Below are 26981 nucleotides of genomic sequence, written 5' to 3'. Positions count from 1 at the left end.
AGCCCCCATATAACGGTACCCCCCGATATTCGGTATTTTGATGATTTTAGCGACATTGTTTACCGAATCGTTTCAAATTTGGTATTTGAAGTTCGTAATGGATACTTCATCCAAAGTCAAAAAATGAGCCATGTAGATCCACGTCTTCATATAGCCCCCATATAACGGTACCCCCCGATATTCGGTATTTTAATGATTTTAGCGACATTATTTACAGGGATTCTTTCAAATTTCGCATGTGAAGTTCGTAATGGATACTTCAGCCCATGCCAGAAAATTGTCTGTGCAGGTCCACGTCTTCGTATAGCCCCCATATAACGGTACCCCCCATATTCGGTATTTTGACGATTTTAGCTACATTATAAACAGATTTTTCTTCAAGTTTCGCATTTAAATATTGTAATAATTTATGACAAAAGTTGCCTATGCAGGCCCACGTCGTTGTATAAGCATTCGGTATTTTTAAGATTTTAACAGAATTTTTAACGTTTTTTTTTGGAAATTGCCAAATTTGTACCAAATGGTGGAGGGTATTAAAAGTTCGGCCCGGCCGAACTTACAGCTTTTTTACTTGTTTTTTCTCCGAATATGGACTTTTTTTATGAAGCCCAATGTAGTTTTTCGAATTGTCATCATTGATTTAATCGATACGTCTACCATATGCTTCAAGTTCAGAATAAAATTACACTTATATTTTAATGTACATTTAGCCTTTCATATTTTTATTCAATTGGGATGTTTTGATACAAAAAGGTATCTAATCAAGTGCTACGCACTGTGGAATAGCACCAGACCATTTGCCATTTTTTAAACATTTTACCATTTTAGGACCGCGCAGCTCCAGACCAGCATCACACGTAAATGTGATGCTTTCACCAATTGCATAGTAAAACTGGACAGACGACATGTGACCGCTAATAGCCGTTCCAGGATATGAACAGGCTTGAACGCATTTTGGAAGACCTCCAGACCATCGACCATTGTCTTGACATGCTATAATTGGTTGGCCCTGCATCATGTATTCCGGATTGCAATTAAATTGAACAACATCTCCAGCTCGATATGGAGGAGTGCCTTGAGCGTAACCATTTGGTGGAGCTCCAGGATTTTCGCACTGGACTTCAACACATGTGGGGAAAGGGGTTGCCCATTCACCAGATGGCATGCATATTGACTCTGATGGGCCTCTTAGCCCGTAACCCGACGGACAAGAAAATGCGGCGCGACCTCCCACTTCACGTGATAGGACCGATACTCGTGGCGAAGTTATATTATTTGGCAATGGAATGTCACCACATTCTACGCTTTCACATACAGGCAAAGGAGCGCTCCAATTTCCACTGGGGAGACAAAAGAGTTCTGACGATCCTATCAGAGAATTACCATTGGAACAGGAGAGCAGAACTCGCACACTGAGTTTGGTTTCATTCGTGCTTACAATAAGGCCACGTCGTGTTGGTATTTCAGGACAATTTATGCTCTTAACCACCACTTCGACAGAATGTTTATGTCTGGCTGGTGTTTCACATGAATAAATGCCGGAATCATCGATTTGAGCGTCTGCTATTGTAAGACGGTATTCCAGTGTAGGATCCCGACCCTCTTCTGTAACCCAGCCCTCAGAGTAATTCCTTAAAACGGAAAATATATTTACAAACAAACGTATTCAGCGCTATTTTTTGGTAGTTAACTTACTTAAAATCGTGGCTAACCGACCATTTGGGATTACCGAAACGACGCATCCATAGGCACTCCATATGCAACGTTGTTCCGGGGTACACAATCAGTTTACCGTCGTTACTCTGTGCAATGGGACCATTATGTCGTCTAAACAGAATTGTAGGAGCCTTTTCCACTATAAATGTATAAGAATTATTTCCTAAAGCTTCTTATTTTTGGTACTTACTTGCATAGTCATTTTCTTGGTTAAGACCGAAACACTGGGGTTTCACTCCCGTCCACTCTGAATGGATGCAAGTACGTTCAATGCTTCCAACCAGTTCGAATTTGCCAATATCTGTACATCTGAAATTATAAAAAGAGGTATTTATGAAAATACTTGCTGCATACAGATTCTAACTAGACCTTCAAAATTTGGCAGAACAATTTGTATTGTGCCTAGGATGGTTTTTGTTGAAAATGAGATGTATCGGTTCAGGTTTTGGTATAGCTCCCATATAACGGTAAATTCCGATATTCGGTATTTTGATGATTTTTGCCACTTTTTCACGGATTTGTCTAAAAATTGATCTTTGTAGGTCATAGTGGGTTCTTGCTCCGGTAGCCAAACATTGTATGTATAGGTCCACATTTTGGTATAGACTATTTAGTTCCACGTTTTTTATGAATTTTGGTATTGAATATCTGTAAATGCGATGCGGTTAGATAAAGAGTCGAATTGGGAAATTCCTACTGTAGCGTGTACGAAAAATATCTATTGAACGGTACTAAACTTTAACTGTATCTTAAAGAACAGAACAGAAAGTTTTAACAGCAACTTTGAATACCTTCCACCATATGGAAGGAATTTGCCAATTTTCAAAAATAACAAGTAAAAAAGCAGTAAGTTCGGCCGGGCCGAACTTTGAATACCCTCCACCATTTGGAACGAATTAGAAAATTTTCAAAAAAATAAAATCCAATAAAAATTCTTTTAAAATCTTTAAAATATCTAATATAGGAAGGTGCCGATATATGGGGAGATATACGATATTGTGGACCTATAAAAACAAATCTATGTCTGCGTGTATAGTACTCCCAAGGAACTCCGTGTGTGGATTTTCAGACAATTCCGTTGAAAAATGTGGGTAAAATCATCAAAATACCAAATATCGGGGGTACCTTTATATGGGGGCTATACGATATTGTGGACCTATATAGATAATTCTCTGCCGAGGTATAAAGTACCCACAAGGAACTCCTTGTGTGCATTTTCAGACAATTCCGTTCAAAAATGTGGGTAAAATCTTCAAAATACAGAATTGCGGGGGGTACCGTTTTATGGGGGCTATACGATATTGTGGACCTATATAAATAATTCTCTGGCGAGGTATAAAGTACCCACAAGGAACTCCTTGTGTGGATTTTCAGACAATTCCGTTGAAAAATGTGGGTAAAATCATCAAAATACCGAATATCGGGGGGTACCGTTACATGGGGGCCATACGATATCGTGGACCTATATGAACAATTCTCTGCCGAGGTATAAAGTACCCACAAGGAACTCCTTGTGTGGATTTTCAGACAATTCCGTTGAAAAATGTGGGTAAAATCATCAAAATACCGAATATCGGGGGGTACCGTTATATGGGGGCTATACGATATTGTGGACCTATATTGATAATTCTATGCCGAGGTATAAAGTACCCACAAGGAACTCCTTGTGTGGATTTTCAGACAATTCCGTTGAAAAATGTGAGTAAAATCATCAAAATACCGAATATCGGGGGGTACCGTTACATGGGGGCTATACGATATCGTGGACCTATATGGACAATTCTCTGCCGAGGTATAAAGTACCCACAAGGAACTCCTTGTGTGAATTTTCACACAATTCCGTTGAAAAATGTGGGTAAAATCATCGAAATACCGAATATCGGGGGGTACCGTTATATGGGGGCTATACGATATTGTGGACCTATATAGATAATTCTCTGCCGAGGTATAAAGTACCCACAATGAACTCCTTGTGTGGATTTTCAGACAATTCGGTTCAAAAATGTGGGTAAAATCATCAAAATACCGAACATCGGGGGGTACCGTTATATGGGGGCTATACGATATTGTGGACTTATATAAACAATTCTCTGCCGAGGTATAAAGTACCCACAAGGAACTCCTTGTGTGGATTTTCAGACAATTCCGTTGAAAAATGTGGCTAAAATCATCAAAATACCGAATATCGGGGGGTACCGTTACATGGGGGCTATACGATATCGTGGACCTATATGGACAATTCTCTGCCGAGGTATAAAGTACCCACAAGGAACTCCTTGTGTGGATTTTCACACAATTCCGTTGAAAAATGTGGGTAAAATCATCAAAATACCGAATATCGGGGGGTACCGTTATATGGGGGCTATACGATATTGTGGACCTATATAGATAATTCTCTACTGAGGTATAAAGTACCCACAAGGTACTCCTTGTGTGGATTTTCAGACAATTCCGTTCAAAAATGTGGGTAAAATCATCAAAATACCGAACATCGGGGGGTACCGTTACATGGGGGCTATACGATATCGTGGACCTATATGGACAATTCTCTGCCGAGGTATAAAGTACCAAAAAGGAACTCCTTGTGTGGATTTTCAGACAATTCCGTTGAAAAATGTGGCTAAAATCATCAAAATACCGAATATCGGGGGGTACCGTTATATGGGGGCTATACGATATTGTAAACCTATATAGATAATTCTCTGCCGAGGTATAAAGTACCCACAAGGAACTCCTTGTGTGGATTTTCAGACAATTCCGTTGAAAAATGTGGGTAAAATCATCAAAATACCGAATATCGGGGGGTACCGTTACATGGGGGCTATACGATATCGTGGACCTATATAGATAATTCTCCTGCCGAAGTATAAAGTACCCACAAGGAACTCCTTGTGTGGATTTTCAGACAATTCCGTTTAAAAATGTGGGTAAAATCATCAAAATACCGAATATCGGGGGGTACCGTTACATGGGGGCTATACGATATCGTGGACCTATATAGATAATTCTCTGCCGAAGTATAAAGTACCCACAAGGAACTCCTTGTGTGGATTTTCAGACAATTCCGTTGAAAAATGTGGGTAAAATCATCAAAATACCGAATATCGGGGGGTACCGTTATATGGGGGCTATACGATATCGTGGACCGATATAGCCCATCTTCGAACTTGACCTGCCTGCAGACAAAAGAGAGATCTGTGCAAAATTTTAGCTTCCTATCTTAATTCGTTTAGACTGTAGCGTGATTACAACAGACGGACAGGCGGACGGACAGGGCTAAACCGTCTTAGAATTTTACGCTGATCAAGAATATATATACTTTGTTGGGTCTAAAATGATTATTTCGATGAGTTACAAACGGAATGACAAAGTTAATATACCCTCCATACCTTTTTTGGTGGAGGGTATAAAAAAATCATCGAAAAATACTGCTTGGAGCCTATACGAAAATGTAGACCTCTATATGAAATTTGTCATAGGCCATTACGATATTCAAATATGAAACTTGAAACAATTCCGTACAATAACGCCGCTAAAAAAATCAAAATCTCGAATATAAGGGGCACCGTTATATAAGGGTTATACGAATGCCTGGACCTGCATATGCTATAATACCCCTTAGCAACTTCAAATAAGAAATTAGATGCAATTTCGGTGAATAATGTCGCTTAAATCATCAAAATATCAATTATGGAGGGGTGCCGCTTTATGAGTCCTATAGGAAGGTTGTAATAGAACAGGCATTCAATGGTATTATGTAAAATTTCTGATTGTAATGTATGATCACTGTAATGGTTCGATTTACTATACTACATCTCCTGGAAGCCATATTAGCACTGTTCAGATGGGGAGAGGAACTTTCCAATGCTGTGGTCGTTGTTGATGATCGCATCTTTGCTGTCGCTTGCGTCGCCAATCGATAACTTACTTGCGCTTGCGTCGCCAATCGATAACTTACTTGTTAAAACCCTCTCGTTGATAACACACGTTTGCAAGGTAAAGCATTGTTTCGTAAAAACCCACCTCTTTACCAATAACGTTTAAACCATATTTTTAAATTTATATCTATCTAAAATCCTTTGTTTTATAGTTTCTTTTTTCTGGTTTGCATCGGTATCACGCCAATGATCACAATTTGCAATAAAGGTATGCAGTATCTTGCTTTTTCTGTATTAGGAAACTAAATAATTAAATCGTAATTTTTATAAAAATTCCTTGCTCCCGACAATACATTTACTATGAGTGTGAAATCTGGGTTAAAACTACGAACTAAAGTAAACAAAGAAATAAACGAACAAAAGATAAAGGCAATTTTCGGTCACAGCTTTACAAACATATAATACTAAATTTAAAACAACTCCGCTGAGTAATGTCGCTAAAACAATCAATGTTCCCAATATAGGAAAGTACCGTTATATGTGGGCTATACGGAGACGAGGGCCTGTTTGAGTAACTGTTTAGGAACTTTACATTCCAATTTTGAAACGTTTCCGGCGAAAAACTTGAAATGTGCAAAAAAAAACTTGAATGTGCAAATATATAGCGTAACATTTATTTGAGCATGGTACAATGAATTTAATTTTTTTCTTTGGTAGCTTTGTAATGTCGTAACATGTACACAGTTTTTGTATGTGTATGTATTGTTTTCAATAATAAACAAAATAATTTAACAATTTTTAAAATTGTGTTCAAATTTAAATTCACATTTTTTGCAAGGAACAAGTGTCACCGGTTTGGGATGAAAAGCAATTTCAATTGTATTAGGAACTCGATGTTGTCCACGTCGTTCCATGCCATTTTCCCGATTTTCTTATGTATGAAATTATAGGGGAAAAGTGTATAATAAAAAAATAAATTTGAGGTTACAAGACTCTGGATGCAGGGTTGCATTTTTATACCCGCCACCATACTATGGAGAGTACATGGTAGAAGAATATAGGTAGACGCATCGACGCAGCTACTGAGACAATGAACTGTCAAACCAATTTTGGAATTGAAAATGTTAAATGAAAAATTATTAAAATTTGTAAAAATTGTCGAAAAAGGCATATTATAATAACCCCCGAATGACGTCGTATAAGAAAACATATAAAAATCTATTTTTATTTGAAAATAAATTTCAAAATTTTTGACATATCAATGCTCCTAAGCGTTGATGTATATTAATTAGTATATTAATTTTTCATTCCAATTGTAACTCCTCGAAATACTCATGTCATACAAAATAAAGTATATATAATCTTGATCAACGTAAAATTCTAAGTCGATTAACCGATATCCCTCTGTAATCACGCCATATAGCATTCGAGTAAAATTGTGTCAACTTCATTCATTTCGTTTGAAAGCTAGGGTAATTTCCACAGACGGACAGACTCATAGAACATATATAATTTTGTGATCAATAATATATATACTTTGTAGAGTAAATGTAAATTTACATTTTTCCGCAAACGGATTGATATACTTAATATACTCTCCATTCTACTGACTGTGTAGCGTTTAGAAAAGGGGCGGGGGTATTTAAAAACCACTTTGTTTAATCTCGGAAAATCTTCTGAAATAGGTTTCTTTAACACCCGATTCCTTCTTAATAGGCGCACCGTTACTTGCTGCTCTTGAATCTTTAATTTCTGAGAAACCTATGTCACACGTGAAGCGGTACAGAAGAGTCAAGGCGCTTACACATTTGTTTTGTAAAAAATAGAAGAAAACTTTGCATAGTTGGGGCAAATGGGGACTTCCGGAAAGAGAAGCCGAATAGAATGATTTGGCTTTGTTCGAAAATCGTCTTCCGAATTTGTGGAATTTAGATCGTATTTCTTATGCTCGACCAATCCAAGATGAAGAATATTAAGATGATTCCCTTTTTAGTGGTATGAGGCCAGATACAAGTTTGAGGTCGGGCCGAACTTTTAATACCCCCCACCTTAGGGTAAAGAAAACATTAGAACCAATTATGACCCAAAAATGCCACTTTTTAGACATATTCGTGGGAAAATGTGGCAAAAATCATCAAAATACCAAATATTGGGAGGTAACGCTATATAAAACGTGGACCTATACAACGGAGCTAGAACCTATTATGATCCACAAATGCCAATTTTTAGGCAAATCTGTGAAAAAATGTGAAAAAAACCATAAAAATACCGAATATCGGGAGATACCGCTATATGGGGCTATACCAAAGCGTGGACCTATACATACAATGTTTCGCCACACGAACTAGGACCCATTATGTCCTACAAATACCAATTCTCAGACAGATCCGTGAAAAAATTAGGCAAAAATCATAAAAATACCGAATATCGGGAGGTATCATTATATGGGGCTATACCAAAACGTGCAAAGTTTCGCCACCGGAGATAGAACCCATTATGACCTACAAATACCAATTTTCTGACAAATCCATGAAAAAGTGTGGCAAAAATCGTCAAAATACCGAAATCGGGAGGTACCATTATATGGGGACTATACTATACCAACCATCCTAGACACAATACAAATTATTCTGCTAAATTTAGACGCTATACATCAAATAATGTTGCCTGTATCGTGATTTCAACAGACAGACGGATAGACAGATGGACATCGTTAAATCGATTTAGAATTTTATGCTGATTATGAATATATACATTATTGGGTCTACGACGAATGTTTAGGGATGTTATAAACGGAATGACAAAGTTAATATACCCTCCTTTCCAAGGTGGAGGGTATAAAAACGATCGTTTTTAAGAGGGAACAAAGAATCGGAAGTTGTTGACGACCTGATAAAGCTCATTGCTGCCCTAAAACTGAGAAATCCGAAATTGAATCCGTATTGCGGAGTCAATGGTGTTATCGACATTCCTATTGAAAGATATAAAAGATGTGCATGTCAGGATCGAACCCATAACTATGAGTTTTTTCTCGACATCGCTCCCTGTTGTTCAATCTTTATTTTGAAAGTTAAGTCCGCCTTGAATGTCGTAACTGTGGGTTTGACTTGTTCCGCCGTTGGCATTAGTAATCACCAGTACTCTATTAGTACGTGTAAAGAGTTTCTGACTACAACAGTTCACAAACGTATAAAAATAGTACAAACGTCGGAACCGCACTCGGAATGGCACTTCAAATTGTCTCTATATCACTCAGGGTTATTTTTCGACTACTGGATGTAACTCCATCAATTCCTATTCGGGCAGTGTTAGATTCCTAGGGGGTCTTCATACATCATGTCCCGACGTGTATGCCAGAATCGTTTATAATCGAATGAAAGTGGTAACATATCTGCTTGTAGCCCCTTTATACCTTATTTAAATGGGTATTATCTTGAGGTTGTTGTAATTAAAATATATATTTGAAGCATAAAATGAAAAAGGAAAATGAAATAAAGTGAAATAGTTTTGAATTGTTAATATACACTTTCCTTATTACTGCCTTATTTATTATACATAGTTTTAATTTGGAATATACTCTAACGATATACTCGTTACACTCACTTTTTGTTACAACCTTATTTATAATTTTGGAAGACTTATACTTTGTCAAGAAATTATTGACAGCCACTAAAGTAAATCTAACAATTGTAAATTTTCCATTCTTTTCTCCCAAATGCACAATATTCACGATAATGAAATAGACATTTGTCAAACATAAGTCAAACAGAAACTCCTTTGTTACTCTACGAAGAAGCCAGCCGATTACTTAAACTAGCCAAAAGAGCATTTTATGTATTCCCACCTTAACTGTTAGAATACCATCGACCGAGGTAATTAGGGTTGTTACCTCATACGATAGGGGTACATAAATTTTGCTATCCAAATTGTAAAAGCCAGTTTTATTTTTATTTGAATGAAATTCTACGTCGATTAACCTTTTTTGGAATTCCCACTACGAATTTTGTATCATCGAATTTCAATCAATATATAGCGGTACCGACAGGTATATATAGGTATTTTTATTAGATGTTTTTTGGTTTGAAAAACTCCGTTGTCTGATAGTTGTTTTGACAGATGAAGCAACGTCTCTACAACAACGCTTTCTAAATCATGGACTTTTATTTTTAAAAACATTGTTTACATAAAAATGTTTGTTGAGTTTTTTAACGCAAAACTCTCTTCAGTCACGAGGCGCATTTGTTGTTGAATGAATATGTCAAATCGCTAAATTGTCGTATTTGGAGCAAAGATAATCCACACGCCGTTTAAGTGTTACCAAAGCATCCCAATAAATGTACTGTTTGGTGTGGTCTGTGGAATGGCGGATTCATCGAACCTTATTTCTTTAAACATGAGGATGGAGATGGGTTTCCTTCCGTGAATGGTAATCGATGCAAAATCGTGATAAATGATTTTTGTGCCAAAACTAAAGATAATGGGATGTAAACGAAATGTGGTTTCAACATGATGGTGCCACTTGCCATACTACATGCGAAAAAAAAGGCTTATTGCAAGAACATTTCAAAGACAACGATAAATGGGCCAGAATGACATTTGTGCAAAATAATCGAGTTGACCATATGCCCGAAATTATATTGCAAATAAAACATTCTTTACTCGTTTCATAATTTGGTATATGTTTTATTCAAATTTCAAATCAGCAAGCTCTTAGAAAAACACACAGGTATATATGAAAAAGCTTAAGATATCTTAATATTAGATCTTCAATTCTATACCTTCCTCAAATACAAAATTTAGTGTCATTTAGTACTTTTTGCACCCTCCATCACACAATGGTGGTTATATTAACTGTTTTATTCCGTTTGTAACTCCTCAAAATACTTATATCAGACCCAGATCCGCGTAAAAGTCAATTTAACGATGTCTGTCTGTTAAAATCACGCTATGTTTCGAAAAAAGATTGTGATAGAATCATGGTAGAAGAATGCAGGTAGATCCATCAACGCCTGGGACATGGATGTGTCAAAAAATTTTATTTTTTTTTTTCAAATATAAGTAAATTTTTATATGTTTTCTTATACGACGTCATTTTGAGGTTATTATAATTCGTGTTTATAACAATTTTTATAAATTTGAGCAATTTTCCATTCAACATTTTCAATTCCAAAATTAGTTTTACAGTTCATTGTCCCAGCAGCTGTGTCGATGCCTCTACCTATATTCTTCTGCCATGGATAGAAGGCTAAAATTTTGCACACATATATACTGTGTCCATAAAACGATTCCTTTCAATATTCGGTATTTTGATGATTTTATATACTAGTAGATCGGAATTGATTCAACTTCCGGATGAGAAGATTTTAATGTACAATGAATACTACAGCACATGACAGAAAATTGTTTGTGCAGGTCCACGCCTTTGTATAGCCCTCATATAACGACACCTCAATATTCGGTATTTTGATGATTTTAGCGACATTATGCACCGGAAAAGGGAAAAGTTCAATATATCAAAATCACACATTAATTTGGACGTGTGTATCAAAAAATACTCTGAACAACAAATATGGTTAACAATAAACATGGGATTTTTACTAATATAAGATAAGTACCGATGTAATACAAATTGTACATAGCGAATATTATTTTTAATTTTCTATAGTAATTCATTTTGTATGAAGGCGTTTTAAATTAATCGTACTGCATTTTTCAAAGTCAAGCCCGATACGAAAAAAATTGTCTCTTCTGTCGTAAGAAGGGTTATTGTTGGACCCGTTTTTTAGCCCATAAAAGTTTTCCAACCAAGACAAAAACAACATACTATTTTTCATGTATATAAATTTAAGATTACAATGGATCTCGATAAATTGGTTTTAAGTTCATCAATATTATGATGCGCTATGGATTCGATTTACTTTCTAAATTTTATTTTCCAGAACCATTCTTCCACAGAATTTTTAATAAAAGTATTCGGCTTTTTAAGGTACGGTATAAGTATAAAATAACAATTAAAAAACATTAAGTTCGGCCGAGCCGAACTTTCAACACCCTCCACCTTAGGGTAATGGAAACATTTTTATATAAAAGTATCAGAATTCACTTTAAACTTCATATACCAATGAGACCGTTTGCATAATGCAGTTTGTACAAAATACTTTGTACATACTTTTGAGTGCGATTGAGGCGCTGGGAAAATGTAGCAATAAAAAATAAATGTTCTAAAATTAAATATTTCCCAGCCGCCATAAAATATCACATGTGAAGAATTCAGTGATCTTGTGCGCTGACGCATACGATAATGTGTGAGATAATAAAGGTTATGACCTACAGGCACAGATATCGATGCGCTCAGTAGATGCACAAGACCACTTGAATGAAATTACAAGCAGCCCTGCAATGTTCTCCATTCAATATTAGAATAGATAAGAATAATTGTGTGGCTGCGATTAGGTTAAGTTAGATTAGTTTTAGTAGTACGTACGGAACATATTTTAAAAACAAGTTTAAAAGCAGTAAGTTCGGCCGGGCCAAACTTTGAATACCCTCCACCATTTGGAACGAATTTGGAAATTTAAAAAAAAAAATTAAATCCTTAAAAAATTCTGTTAAATTTTGAAATCACCGAATATTGCCGTTATATTGGGGCCTATACGACGTGAACCTACATAGGCATTGTTTGTCATTAGCCATTACCATATTCAAATTCGAAACTTGAAATAAAGGGTGAATAATGTAGCTAAAATCATCAAAATATCGTATATAAGGAGGTGCCGTTAAATTGGAGCTGTGCGAAGACCTGGACCAGCATAGACAATTTTCTGTCACAGGCTGTAGCATCCATTACGAACTTCAAATACCACATCTCAAACAATTTCGGTGGGTATTGTACCTAAACTCTTCAAAATACCGAATATAGGGAGGTACTGATATATGGGGCCTATACGAAGACCTGGACCTGCATAGACATTTTTCTATCACAGACTGTAGTTCCCATCACGAACTCTAAATACGTAATTTGAAGCAATTCCGGTGAATAATGGCGCTAAAATCATCAAAATACCGAATTTTGGGAGGTAATGTTATATGGGGGCCATACGAAGACGTGGACCTGCGCAGACAATTTTCTGTCATAGGCTCTAGCATCCATTACGAATCTCAAATACCAAATTTGAAACAGGTCCGGTGAATAATGTCGCTAAAATCATCAAAATACCGAATATCGGGAGGTACCGTTATATGGGGGTATACGAAGACATAGACTTGCACAGACAATTTTCTACCTTAGGGTGTAGTATCCATTTGGAACTTCAAATACCAAATTTGAAACAATACCGGTGAATAACGTCGCTAAAATCATCAAAATACCGAATAAAGGGGGTTACCGTTATATGGGAGCTATATGAAAACGTGGACCTACATTTCCCATTTACGAACTTAACCTGCCTACTGGAAAAATAAACATGTGTGCAAAATTTTAGCCATCTATCTCAATTCATTCGAAAGATAGCGTGATTACAACAGACAGACAGACGGGCAGACAGACGGACAGACAGACAGACAGACGGACATCGCTAAATCGACTTAGAATTTTACGCTGATCAAGAATATATATACTTTGTTGGGTCTGACATGAGTATTTCGAGGAGTTACAAACGGAATGACAAAGTTAATATACCCTCCATAGTATGGTGGAGGGTATAATAAAATCAGAATTGAAATAACACCATAACGAAGCGGTCGTGTTTCTTTTCTCACAGAAAAAGGGATAGAGTTGACAATCGAAGAGGGAGATTGGACTCTATTCTACTTTATATTTGGTCAATCGAGCCTTCACTTTTTTATAAAGTGAAACGAATTAGCGACCACAAAACGAAAATAGTAGGAGTTTTCCCCCACCAGTGGTAAGAGACTCACTACAAGCAGAAGTAGCTATTCTTCAAAAAAGAGGATAATAGCTACCAATAAAAATCCGTTGAGAGATAAAATTATAAAGAGCCATAAGGGCAAAATTTAAACATATATATTAAAAAAAAAGACCCACGAGGCAAATTAAAAAAAAAAAAAACATAACGAAAAGAGGACATCAAAGTCCCAACTGAAAAAATAACAAGTAAAAAAGCAGTAAGTTCGGCCGGGCCGAACTTTGAATACCCTCCACCATTTGGAACGAATTAGAAAATTTTCAAAAAAATAAAATCCAATAAAAATTCTTTTAAAATCTTTAAAATATCTAATATAGGAAGGTGCCGATATATGGGGAGATATACGATATTGTGGACCTATAAAAACAAATCTATGTCTGCGTGTATAGTACTCACAAGGAACTCCGTGTGTGGATTTTCAGACAATTCCGTTGAAAAATGTGGGTAAAATCATCAAAATACCAAATATCGGGGGTACCTTTATATGGGGGCTATACGATATTGTGGACCTATATAGATAATTCTCTGCCGAGGTATAAAGTACCCACAAGGAACTCCTTGTGTGCATTTTCAGACAATTCCGTTCAAAAATGTGGGTAAAATCTTCAAAATACAGAATTGCGGGGGGTACCGTTTTATGGGGGCTATACGATATTGTGGACCTATATAAATAATTCTCTGGCGAGGTATAAAGTACCCACAAGGAACTCCTTGTGTGGATTTTCAGACAATTCAGTTGAAAAATGTGGGTAAAATCATCAAAATACCGAATATCGGGGGGTACCGTTACATGGGGGCCATACGATATCGTGGACCTATATGAACAATTCTCTGCCGAGGTATAAAGTACCCACAAGGAACTCCTTGTGTGGATTTTCAGACAATTCCGTTGAAAAATGTGGGTAAAATCATCAAAATACCGAATATCGGGGGGTACCGTTATATGGGGGCTATACGATATCGTGGACCTATATAGATAATTCTCCTGCCGAAGTATAAAGTACCCACAAGGAACTCCTTGTGTGGATTTTCAGACAATTCCGTTGAAAATGTGGGTAAAATCATCAAAATACCGAATATCGGGGGGGTACCGTTATATGGGGGCTATACGATATCGTGGACCGATATAGCCCATCTTCGAACTTGACCTGCCTGCAGACAAAAGAGAGATCTGTGCAAAATTTTAGCTTCCTATCTTAATTCGTTTAGACTGTAGCGTGATTACAACAGACGGACAGACGGACAGACGGACGGACAGGGCTAAACCGTCTTAGAATTTTACGCTGATCAAGAATATATATACTTTGTTGGGTCTAAAATGATTATTTCGATGAGTTACAAACGGAATGACAAAGTTAATATACCCTCCATACCTTTTTTGGTGGAGGGTATAAAAAAATCGAAAAAAGCCAAGAAGGCAATATAAAAAGTTTTGAAAAGAGGACAAATAGTCCCATCTAAAACATTTAAATTAAAAATGAATAAAGAAATGGAAGAAGATATTACCACTTTGGTAGACTATTTCCAGTTATTAACGTCGACATCAGCCTTTGAAAAGGTGAAACACGTCGCGGCATGGAAGGTACTGGTAGAAAATACATATTACCAGTTACGACGGTACTTGAGGGTACACCACAAATATCTTCCAACCCATATGAAGACATTACCCTGTGATGTGGATATGTGTATGTTATCGGCAATGAAGCTTTTAGCAACCCGCAGTCGCAATTACACAGACTTGGACATCGATGAAGAAATCGAAGATTCGATGAAACCTCCATTACGATGGATACTCTCGCCGAAATATAAATATTTAACTTGGGAAGAGCAAGTGGAAGAAAACAGACAACTTAACTATGTCGAAACAAAGGATGATTACGACAGAGAATTGCAAGATGGTGTACACGAACAAATGCAAGCCTATGAAAATAATTTACAATCTCTACAGGGACAAGCAATCCAATTGCGTTCTCAACTAACAACCGAAGTGGAACAAGTAAAAAAGCAGTAAGTTCGGCCGGGCCGAACTTTGAATACCCTCCACCATTTGGAACGAATTAGAAAATTTTCAAAAAAATAAAATCCAATAAAAATTCTTTTAAAATCTTTAAAATATCTAATATAGGAAGGTGCCGATATATGGGGAGATATACGATATTGTGGACCTATAAAAACAAATCTATGTCTGCGTGTATAGTACTCACAAGGAACTCCGTGTGTGGATTTTCAGACAATTCCGTTGAAAAATGTGGGTAAAATCATCAAAATACCAAATATCGGGGGTACCTTTATATGGGGGCTATACGATATTGTGGACCTATATAGATAATTCTCTGCCGAGGTATAAAGTACCCACAAGGAACTCCTTGTGTGCATTTTCAGACAATTCCGTTCAAAAATGTGGGTAAAATCTTCAAAATACAGAATTGCGGGGGGTACCGTTTTATGGGGGCTATACGATATTGTGGACCTATATAAATAATTCTCTGGCGAGGTATAAAGTACCCACAAGGAACTCCTTGTGTGGATTTTCAGACAATTCCGTTGAAAAATGTGGGTAAAATCATCAAAATACCGAATATCGGGGGGTACCGTTACATGGGGGCCATACGATATCGTGGACCTATATGAACAATTCTCTGCCGAGGTATAAAGTACCCACAAGGAACTCCTTGTGTGGATTTTCAGACAATTCCGTTGAAAAATGTGGGTAAAATCATCAAAATACCGAATATCGGGGGGTACCGTTATATGGGGGCTATACGATATTGTGGACCTATATTGATAATTCTATGCCGAGGTATAAAGTACCCACAAGGAACTCCTTGTGTGGATTTTCAGACAATTCCGTTGAAAAATGTGAGTAAAATCATCAAAATACCGAATATCGGGGGGTACCGTTACATGGGGGCTATACGATATCGTGGACCTATATGGACAATTCTCTGCCGAGGTATAAAGTACCCACAAGGAACTCCTTGTGTGAATTTTCACACAATTCCGTTGAAAAATGTGGGTAAAATCATCGAAATACCGAATATCGGGGGGTACCGTTATATGGGGGCTATACGATATTGTGGACCTATATAGATAATTCTCTGCCGAGGTATAAAGTACCCACAATGAACTCCTTGTGTGGATTTTCAGACAATTCGGTTCAAAAATGTGGGTAAAATCATCAAAATACCGAACATCGGGGGGTACCGTTATATGGGGGCTATACGATATTGTGGACCTATATAAACAATTCTCTGCCGAGGTATAAAGTACCCACAAGGAACTCCTTGTGTGGATTTTCAGACAATTCCGTTGAAAAATGTGGCTAAAATCATCAAAATACCGAATATCGGGGGGTACCGTTACATGGGGGCTATACGATATCGTGGACCTATATGGACAATTCTCTGCCGAGGTATAAAGTACCCACAAGGAACTCCTTGTGTGGATTTTCACACAATTCCGTTGAAAAATGTGGGTAAAATCATCAAAATACCGAATATCGGGGGGTACCGTTATATGGGGGCTATACGATATTGTGGACCTATATAGATAATTCTCTACTGAGGTATAAAGTACCCACAAGGTACTCCTTGTGTGGATTTTCAGACAATTCCGTTCAAAAATGTGGGTAAAATCATCAAAATACCGAACATCGGGGGGTACCGTTACATGGGGGCTATACGATATCGTGGACCTATATGGACAATTCTCTGCCGAGGTATAAAGTACCAAAAAGGAACTCCTTGTGTGGATTTTCAGACAATTCCGTTGAAAAATGTGGCTAAAATCATCAAAATACCGAATATCGGGGGGTACCGTTATATGGGGGCTATACGATATTGTAAACCTATATAGATAATTCTCTGCCGAGGTATAAAGTACCCACAAGGAACTCCTTGTGTGGATTTTCAGACAATTCCGTTGAAAAATGTGGGTAAAATCATCAAAATACCGAATATCGGGGGGTACCGTTACATGGGGGCTATACGATATCGTGGACCTATATAGATAATTCTCCTGCCGAAGTATAAAGTACCCACAAGGAACTCCTTGTGTGGATTTTCAGACAATTCCGTTGAAAAATGTGGGTAAAATCATCAAAATACCGAATATCGGGGGGTACCGTTACATGGGGGCTATACGATATCGTGGACCTATATAGATAATTCTCTGCCGAAGTATAAAGTACCCACAAGGAACTCCTTGTGTGGATTTTCAGACAATTCCGTTGAAAAATGTGGGTAAAATCATCAAAATACCGCATATCGGGGGGTACCGTTATATGGGGGCTATACGATATCGTGGACCTATATGGACAATTCTCTGCCGAGGTATAAAGTACCCACAAGGAACTCCTTGTGTGAATTTTCACACAATTCCGTTGAAAAATGTGGGTAAAATCATCGAAATACCGAATATCGGGGGGTACCGTTATATGGGGGCTATACGATATTGTGGACCTATATAGATAATTCTCTGCCGAGGTATAAAGTACCCACAATGAACTCCTTGTGTGGATTTTCAGACAATTCGGTTCAAAAATGTGGGTAAAATCATCAAAATACCGAACATCGGGGGGTACCGTTATATGGGGGCTATACGATATTGTGGACCTATATAAACAATTCTCTGCCGAGGTATAAAGTACCCACAAGGAACTCCTTGTGTGCATTTTCAGACAATTCCGTTGAAAAATGTGGCTAAAATCATCAAAATACCGAATATCGGGGGGTACCGTTACATGGGGGCTATACGATATCGTGGACCTATATGGACAATTCTCTGCCGAGGTATAAAGTACCCACAAGGAACTCCTTGTGTGGATTTTCAGACAATTCCGTTGAAAAATGTGGGTAAAATCATCAAAATACCGAATATCGGGGGGTACCGTTACATGGGGGCTATACGATATCGTGGACCTATATAGATAATTCTCCTGCCGAAGTATAAAGTACCCACAAGGAACTCCTTGTGTGGATTTTCAGACAATTCCGTTGAAAAATGTGGGTAAAATCATCAAAATACCGAATATCGGGGGGTACCGTTATATGGGGGCTATACGATATCGTGGACCTATATAGATAATTCTCCTGCCGAAGTATAAAGTACCCACAAGGAACTCCTTGTGTGGATTTTCAGACAATTCCGTTGAAAATGTGGGTAAAATCATCAAAATACCGAATATCGGGGGGGTACCGTTATATGGGGGCTATACGATATCGTGGACCGATATAGCCCATCTTCGAACTTGACCTGCCTGCAGACAAAAGAGAGATCTGTGCAAAATTTTAGCTTCCTATCTTAATTCGTTTAGACTGTAGCGTGATTACAACAGACGGACAGACGGACAGACGGACGGACAGGGCTAAACCGTCTTAGAATTTTACGCTGATCAAGAATATATATACTTTGTTGGGTCTAAAATGATTATTTCGATGAGTTACAAACGGAATGACAAAGTTAATATACCCTCCATACCTTTTTTGGTGGAGGGTATAAAAAAGTGAAATGATATTGAGAAATGCGAAGGCCCACGAAAAATATCTGCTCGCCAAATCTGAAGAAAACCTGCGGGACAAAGATGAACAATTCGAAGAAAAACATCGTGTTCAGAAAGATCAAGTGCGACATCTGAAAACGAAGTTAGAGAAAGTCAATGAAAAATTGGCTAGCTCGGAAAGAGCGCGGCAAATCTTGGAAGCTGAGAAAGATGACCTGTCTAAAAAAGTGGAACATTTAAGAATAGAACACGATGCTGTTCGATGTAGAACATGATGCTGTTCAACTAAAGCAGATTCCCTGCTTAGAAGTAGATATTGTGAAATTGTTCCCGCCGGCAAGTCCTCATTTTGAGGAACGGAAAGAAGAAGAAGAATCCGCCCTGAGCAATGAAGCACTCGGGGAAGAACGAATGGATTCACGTACAGAAGGCCCCAACATGTTCAGCGGATGCGGGGAAGATGAGTACGACAACGTTTCTAGAGGAAAAGAATGGATCGAAGAAGTGGGAAAAGCAGAACAAAGCTCTTTGGTTCCGCCTCCTGAAGGGTATTGCCTTGCAGAAATCCAGAGCAAACCAACAATGGCCGTGAGAATGGAGGATAACGAATCGGAGCGTACCATGTATCCAATGGTAATCCTTTCCGACGTGAATGATGGCGGTCTGCATCGATGGACTATGAATGTGGTTTGGAGAATGAAGCCGGCAGATAAAGGTGGTGGCATTGGCAAGAAGGATTATACAAAGAAATGGAGTCGTTTCCTGGAAGCAGTTACTTAATTGAATATTTATATTGTTTAAGCATATATAATTAGTTTTCTTTTAATATTTTTATATTTAAATATTTTATAGTATACATTTATTCAACTTTATAAAAATACAGTCCACTATTAACATACGCATTTAAGCCGCCCGGGAGAATGCACAAAATACTTTGTACATACTTTTGAGTGCGATTGAGGCGCTGGGAAAATGTAGCAATAAAAAATAAATGTTCTAAAATTAAATATTTCCCAGCCGCCATAAAATATCACATGTGAAGAATTCAGTGATCTTGTGCGCTGACGCATACGATAATGTGTGAGATAATAAAGGCTATGACCCACAGGTACAGATATCGATGCGCTCAGTAGATGCACAAGACCACTTGAATGAAATTACAAGCAGCCCTGCAATGTTCTCCATTCAATATTAGAATAGATAAGAATAATTGTGTGGCTGCGATTAGGTTAAGTTAGATTAGTTTTAGTAGTACGTAAGGAACATATTTTAAAAATAAAATCAGAATTGAAATAGCAACCAAACTAATCGGTCGTGTTTCTTTTCTCATCGAAAACAGAATAGAGTTGACAATCGAAGAGGGAGATTGGACTCTATTCTACTTTTACACAGTTAAATTTGTCAAGAAACCATAAAGTGAGTGAGGCTATTATTGGGACCATACTAAATGGGAACCTCTATAGGCAATTTTATACTTCAAGGATTGTCACCTTTCAAATCTTCTAAAACACCAAATTTAAAACAAAAATGAATGTAGGTAAATGAGACTAGGATTATCAAAATACCGAATATCGGTGGGTAAAGTTATATGTGCGCTTTAGACAAATCCGTAAAAAATGTGGCAGAAATCATCAAAATTTCGAATATCGGGAGGTACCGTTATATGTGGGCGAAAACGTGGACCTATACATGCAACGTTCCGTCTGTGAAACCAGAACCCATTATGACTTACATATACCAATTTTTAGACAAATCCGTGAAAAATGTGTCGAACATCATCAAAAAACGGAATATCGGGAGGTACCGTTATATGGGGACTATACCAAAACGTGGACCAATATATCTCATTTTCAATACCAACCATCCTAGACACAATACAAATTGTTCTGCCAAATTTTGAAGGTCTACGCCAAATAATGTGGGCTGAATCGTGATTTCAACAGAGAGACAATTCTGCTCACAAAGAGGGTTCTAGTCCGTCAATATATTCGCGACCCATACTTGAGAAATACTGACATGGACAGTTATTTGCAGAGCTTACCAGATATCAGTGATAAATTTCTGTTTACGATCAAGCTTGGTTTGAAGTATTAAAATGCTTTCCCATTTCCTTTTTTAAAAGTCTCGCTGGTTATATACGGAAGGTTTTCCTTAGCGGCGAAATTGGTTCGACAGTTGGGATTTATTTAACTAAGACGTCTAACTTTGTTATTGTTAGCTTCTTATAAACAAATTTAAGTTCTTGTTTGGTTTCTCTTCTTCTGAATGTAGTTTAGTTTATTGATTTAGTTAGTGCTCTCAGTTTATGCATTTAAGTTTTGAGTGTGGTGTTCGTAGTGTTCAGTTTGGGGTGCCCAAACTGTGCTGGGCTCCATCTTATTTATTATGATGTTAAATTTTTATATGCCGATGATGTCCATGTCTAATTCTGTGGATCGTGTCTTTCTTATGTGAGAACTTTGGCAAATACTACTCAGAAATTTTTATCTTCCATTGTTGCAGACAATGCTCTAGCAATAAACGGAAGCAAAACTAAATCGAAGTGATCTAATAGCCCTCTTAGTTTTATGAATAGTGAGGTTTTAGGCATTCAGCTTGAAACGAATTGTTGGGTGTGGTTATTGATTGGTTTTTAAAGCGCAGGTAGATATGTTTTTGGACGGGTAAGGTTTCAGATTCGTTTATGTTTTGCGATTTCTTTCAGAAATTTGTCGAATTTCTCCTCCTTATTTGTCATTATTAGGTTAAGGAGACTGAATTTAGATTTTGAAGACCATCAAAATCTCCGATTGCTGTGTCCAACGTTTACGAAATTCATTGATAAAAAATTTCTAGTTGCAAGAGCTTCGAGTTTCTTTTGCACTTGCGTAATATATTATTCTGTTATTATTTTATTTAGGCCAGGAGTATTATTATTCAGCAAATATACATATTGCTCTCTTTTATATAGAGTAGTAAGAAGTTACGCCAATGGTCTTAAATAAAACTATTCCGAGGGTGACTTTCAGATATGGTTTCCAAATATGTTTTTAAGAAAACGTTTTTTCTTACAAGCGTGTTTCTTATTTGAAATAATTTTGATGTGAAAGTATGAAAAGGGCACAGCAGTCACCTGTATACAATTATTTCTTTTGGTAGCCTTGTAATGTCTATGTACACAGTTTTTGTATGTGTATGTATTGTTTTGAACAATAAACAAAATATTTTAAAAAATTTTCAAATTCTTTTGAAATTTGAATTCATTCTACAGCATTTAAGAAAATGCTGCAGGAACTCAATGTTGTAAAATCATTTTTCGCGATTTTCTTTTATACAAAAATATTTAGTGAAAAGTGTCAAATAAAACTAGCAAAGAAAGGCCCAAAGTCGATCGTGGCCGCTACCCATAACAAATAAACGTTTTTTGGGGATTTGATGATGGTTTTTGAATGCGTGTTATGGCTTTAAAGCAAATATATGTAAATTAAAGAGATATTCCTATGATGTATCTGATAGCTGAGACCAAATGTCTTTGTACGGGTGTGAGGGACTAAAACACAAAATCGGATGAAACATATATCTTAACCGATGCTCGCCAAATTTGATACACTTTCTTCCATGCTGAATTCGTTCGTATGAACCAAAGGTATTTCTGAGCTGTATTTAATACATTTCCCCAAATATCGTTGATATGGAGTGCATAATACGGCTATATCTGAACCGATTTCCATCAAATTTGACATAGGTTTTTCTAGGTTCAATCTGGTCGTAATATCGCACATTTGGTGCACAATAAAGAGCAAATCCGACAAAGATATATCTGGGAGCTATTTCTAGGTTTTGGCCGATTATTTCCAATGCCAATAGCTTTATTCCTTGGGCCAACCAAGGATATAAATGCGACCTGTACTTTGTTTACAAAAATACATGGACAGACGGACACATAGACGGGCGGACATGCACAAATAGACTAGAGGATGTGATCCTATGCGTCTACCTTGCATTCTTCTTTATGTTACAAGCAAGATATAGTTCACAATATTTGACGTGGGGTTTAGAAATATGTAATAATAGTTTGTATTGTGTTTAGAACGGTATATTGACGAGTTAAGTCACCTTTTCTAACAGATTTGTTTAAAAATCCATATTTTTAATTCGGTTCTGGATTTGGTGGGCCAACATTGCCTGTGTAGGTCCACGTTTTCCTATAGCATCCATATAACCGTACTTCCCCATTTTCACTACTTTGATTATTTTAGGCATATTTTTCCAAGGTATTGTTTAAAATAACTACGTAGGTTCACGTTATTATAAAATAATAATCATTTCTCAAAAAGCAGACATAATTTATACAAATTTTTGCTAAATGTCATAAATTAATTGGGAGCGAGTCAAGCGAACCATTTTGACAGTTGTGTTACTTAGAGATAGAAAATTCTTACAGGGAAACTTCTTTCAGTAAGAAATATCGGGTATTATTAGCTACTTTTGGTAATAAGTATTTAACATTGTATTTTACCATCAACAATTAATTTTGATAGATTTTCCCAACAAATTTACTTAAAGTTTGCAAAAAATGTTGGTCTAATATATTGTGGTCTACGATTATTTACATTTTTCTTCTTTTGTGGTTTATTGCTGTAATCTTAGTAACCCATTTCGTTAAAGCGCACAATATTTACGATGAATGAAATTTTGCATAGATCCTTGTATCACCACATATTTTACCAATAAAGGCATTTTTCTTACTATACAGAATAAAGCAAATAGTGAACAATATACTATATACAATATACTATACTAAAAACCTTAAATGTCAAATTAAGGCTCATTTCAAAGATTATTAAGATATAACATTATATAAGAAGTATACATAAACGAGTATCAATATATACAATTTTGAATGTCAATCATTCTGGGAATAATAAAAAACTCTGTGCACAATTTCAAAGATACATCTAAAATATGGCGACCACTATCGTGATTACAAATGGTGGGCGGAGAGGCACATGAACATAATTTAATCGACGTAGAATTTTAGTCGAAATAAAAATATGGCCAACAACGCGGTCCGGATCTGCCAGTTTTCTATAATAAACCGGAATGTTTACAATGTGTTCGGATTGGTTTGGCGTAGAAATGAAATTTAATCGATACGGAATTTTAGTTGGTCGCAAAGGAATATTTGTTAATGTCTCTCTTTATACCTTACACCACATAGTGGCGAATGTATTATGTCTTTGTGCATTTGTTTGAAAAAGGGAGAAGGAAGCGAGATAGACCCATAGTTATGTTTAAGGATATTCATATTCATAGAATTGTGGTGAACAAAATGATTTGCAAACAATATTTGATTGGCCCAGGGACGAACTCTATTGAAATTGGTGATAATCGGATCAGATTTAGATATAGCTCCCATATATCTTCAACCGATTTCGGGTTAATTGTGCACAAAATGGCCAATATAATTACAATTTTGGCACATCTAACCGAATTCTGTCTAGAAGCAAGTAAATCAAATCGGTACAGATATAGTTATAGCTCCCATATATATGTTTCATCCAATTTGGCGTTTATGCCGCAAACATTCGTAATATGCTTTCGACAACAATGATTTTTGGTACCAGATATCAGATACAGTTCAGATATCTGGTACCGCCGAGGTAGAAGCGCTCAACGTGTACATTCCGCCATTAAATAGCTGTGGCCCACGTTATATGCCTTATATCAGTTCACTTCTAGTAGGCAATAACTGTCTGTTCTAGGGGAATTCAATGCCCATCATAAATTATGGCATTCCGTCATGGGTAATGACCAGAGAGGCATGGCGCTGGCACGGTTAAGGAGAACGCGACCACCAGAATAAGGGGAGACTACCTCAGTTCACCGGAAATATCCATCGTGTCCCCAGGTCTGACGAATTACGTAACTTGGCAATCAGTCATTTCTCTAGGCTCAGACCACCTCCCCATTATTGTCGCCATCAACAAACCACCCGACTTCATAGACTCTGAACGCCGCACTTTCCTTAAGAACGGGAAAACCAATTGGCAAGAATTCAGAGAATATACCAATCGCCGCTTCAGAGAACTGCCCAACCCATCTGATGTTTAGGTGTTTTTGGGACATCATCAAAGCAGTAGCCGCTCGCTATATACCTGCTGGTCAAATACCTGAAATAAGACTAAGTTTCCAAGCAGAGGCAGCGGGATTAGCAAACGAGCGAGATGAGTTTTGCCGTACTAACCCTAATAACCCCAGAGTCGGGGAACTTACTCTGGAGGTAAACAGGTTAGTAGGTGAGCATAAGCGGAAAAAGTGGCTAAAACATCTGAAGCATTGTAACATCAGTACCGGAAGGAATAAATTGTGGGCAACGGTTAAGTCGCTTTGAACCCTGGGAGAAAGGTCGATCGGACATCTGTCTCATTTAACGGCGTAGAAGTGACAGCTCCGAAGAGGTACGCGTGTTATTTCAACTGGCAGTTTGTAGAGCATCACGAGAGTATCAGGGCTAAGAGAACGATCCTATGCCGTGTACGATCTCTTCCAGCCGAGGAGGTACCACCACAATTTATGTTGGAAGATGTTGCATATGTCATCAGAAGCGCAAAATCTTTTGTCACCAGTAGCAAAGACGCTCTAGGCTTTACTCCTCCCCAGCATAAGAGAGTGTTTCCCAGTAGATGATCATCAACACGGATTCTGGAAATTGCATAGCACAACAAGAGCTTTACACGCCATTTCCACACATGTCAGCAGAGGTGTCAAACAGAACAGGCCGTGCGATAAAACAGTTATGGTGGCACTTGATTTATCAAAAGCCTTTTATACAGTCAATCATGCCACACTGCTCGAGGACATTGAGCGCTCCGCCCTCCGGCCAAGTTTGAAATGTTGGATAGTAAAGTACATGCGTGAACGCCAGTCGTACGTGGAATTTAGAAACAAGAAGTTGAGCAACCGTAGAGTTAAACAGGGAGTTCCCCAAGGTGGGGTGATACCTCTGGAACTATTTAACCTCTACCTTTTTGACATTCCACGCCCTCCAGAAGGCATAGAGATAATAACGTACGTAGATGATTGCTCGTAGCATCCGGATCAATTATTGATGACATTTGCGATCGGTTAAACGCTTACCCTATTGATCTTACCATCTTTTTCACTGCGAGGAATATGAAGATATCCGCCACTAAATCGACTCCACACTTTTCACCACATGGACTGCGGAGATGGGGCTATCTTTGAATGTACAGGTCGATGGTGCTGTAATTCCGACCACCAACTACCCCTAGGTCTTAAGGGTGACATTCGATAGCCTCTTTAGAAGTAGGAACAAGATTATAAGTAGGAACAAAGTCCTCAAGTCTCTGGCTGGCAGTACTTGTCGAGCTGATAAGGAACACTTATATTGACCTCTTATAATGCGTAGGCCGGTCTGTGGTAAACTATGCGGCTCCGGTGTGGTCCGTCAACGTTAGTGCTACGCAGTGGAAAACTATTCAGTCCTGCCAGAATGCCGCTCTTAGAACCGCAACAGGGTGCCTTCTCATGATACCTATCGACCACCAACATGAGAAGGCGAAGGTCTTACCGGTGCGACAGCATAATAAAATGCTGTCAATGCGATACCTGCATGGGTGTTATAGACAAAGCCATCCGGATCACCATCTTGTGGATAAGCAAACTCCGCCCAACCACGTAAGGAAAGACCTTGATGATCTAGAGAGAGAGGTGCAGTGGTATAAGAGAGAGCCTTTAGATCAACAGTCCTACCAAGCGGGACTGAATAGTATTTACTCTAACGCGGTCTTAGAAGTCTTTGAAGGATATAGAGTGAATACAGTACTAGGAGACCATCCAACTCCCGTGGCAGCTGAAAAACGAGAGCTGCCCCAACAAACCCGAGTAGTTTTGGCTTAATTACGATCCGGATGGTGCAACCACCCAAATTCCTACTAAGCCCGGATTAACAGCGATGTG

General features: G+C 37.7%; 1 protein-coding gene across 1 annotated transcript in view; it reads right to left on the bottom strand.

Annotated features, from left to right (window-relative positions):
• Positions 1 to 688: 688 nt before the first annotated feature.
• The window catches only part of LOC101897649 (uncharacterized), a 180774-nt gene continuing 154481 nt past the window's right edge, over positions 689 to 26981 (bottom strand). Inside the window, exons 14-16 of the mRNA XM_059128147.1 lie at positions 1907 to 2025; positions 1696 to 1855; positions 689 to 1631 (exon numbers count right to left, since the gene is read on the bottom strand). Of these exons, the coding sequence (XP_058984130.1) occupies positions 758 to 1631; positions 1696 to 1855; positions 1907 to 2025 (1153 nt within the window). The 3' untranslated portion in view covers positions 689 to 757. The remainder of the gene's footprint in view (positions 1632 to 1695; positions 1856 to 1906; positions 2026 to 26981) is intronic.

This window comes from Musca domestica, unplaced genomic scaffold, assembly GCF_030504385.1.
Source record: "Musca domestica strain aabys unplaced genomic scaffold, Musca_domestica.polishedcontigs.V.1.1 5, whole genome shotgun sequence".
Classification (NCBI taxonomy): domain Eukaryota; kingdom Metazoa; phylum Arthropoda; class Insecta; order Diptera; family Muscidae; genus Musca; species Musca domestica.
This window is presented reverse-complemented; position numbering and strand designations above follow the sequence as displayed.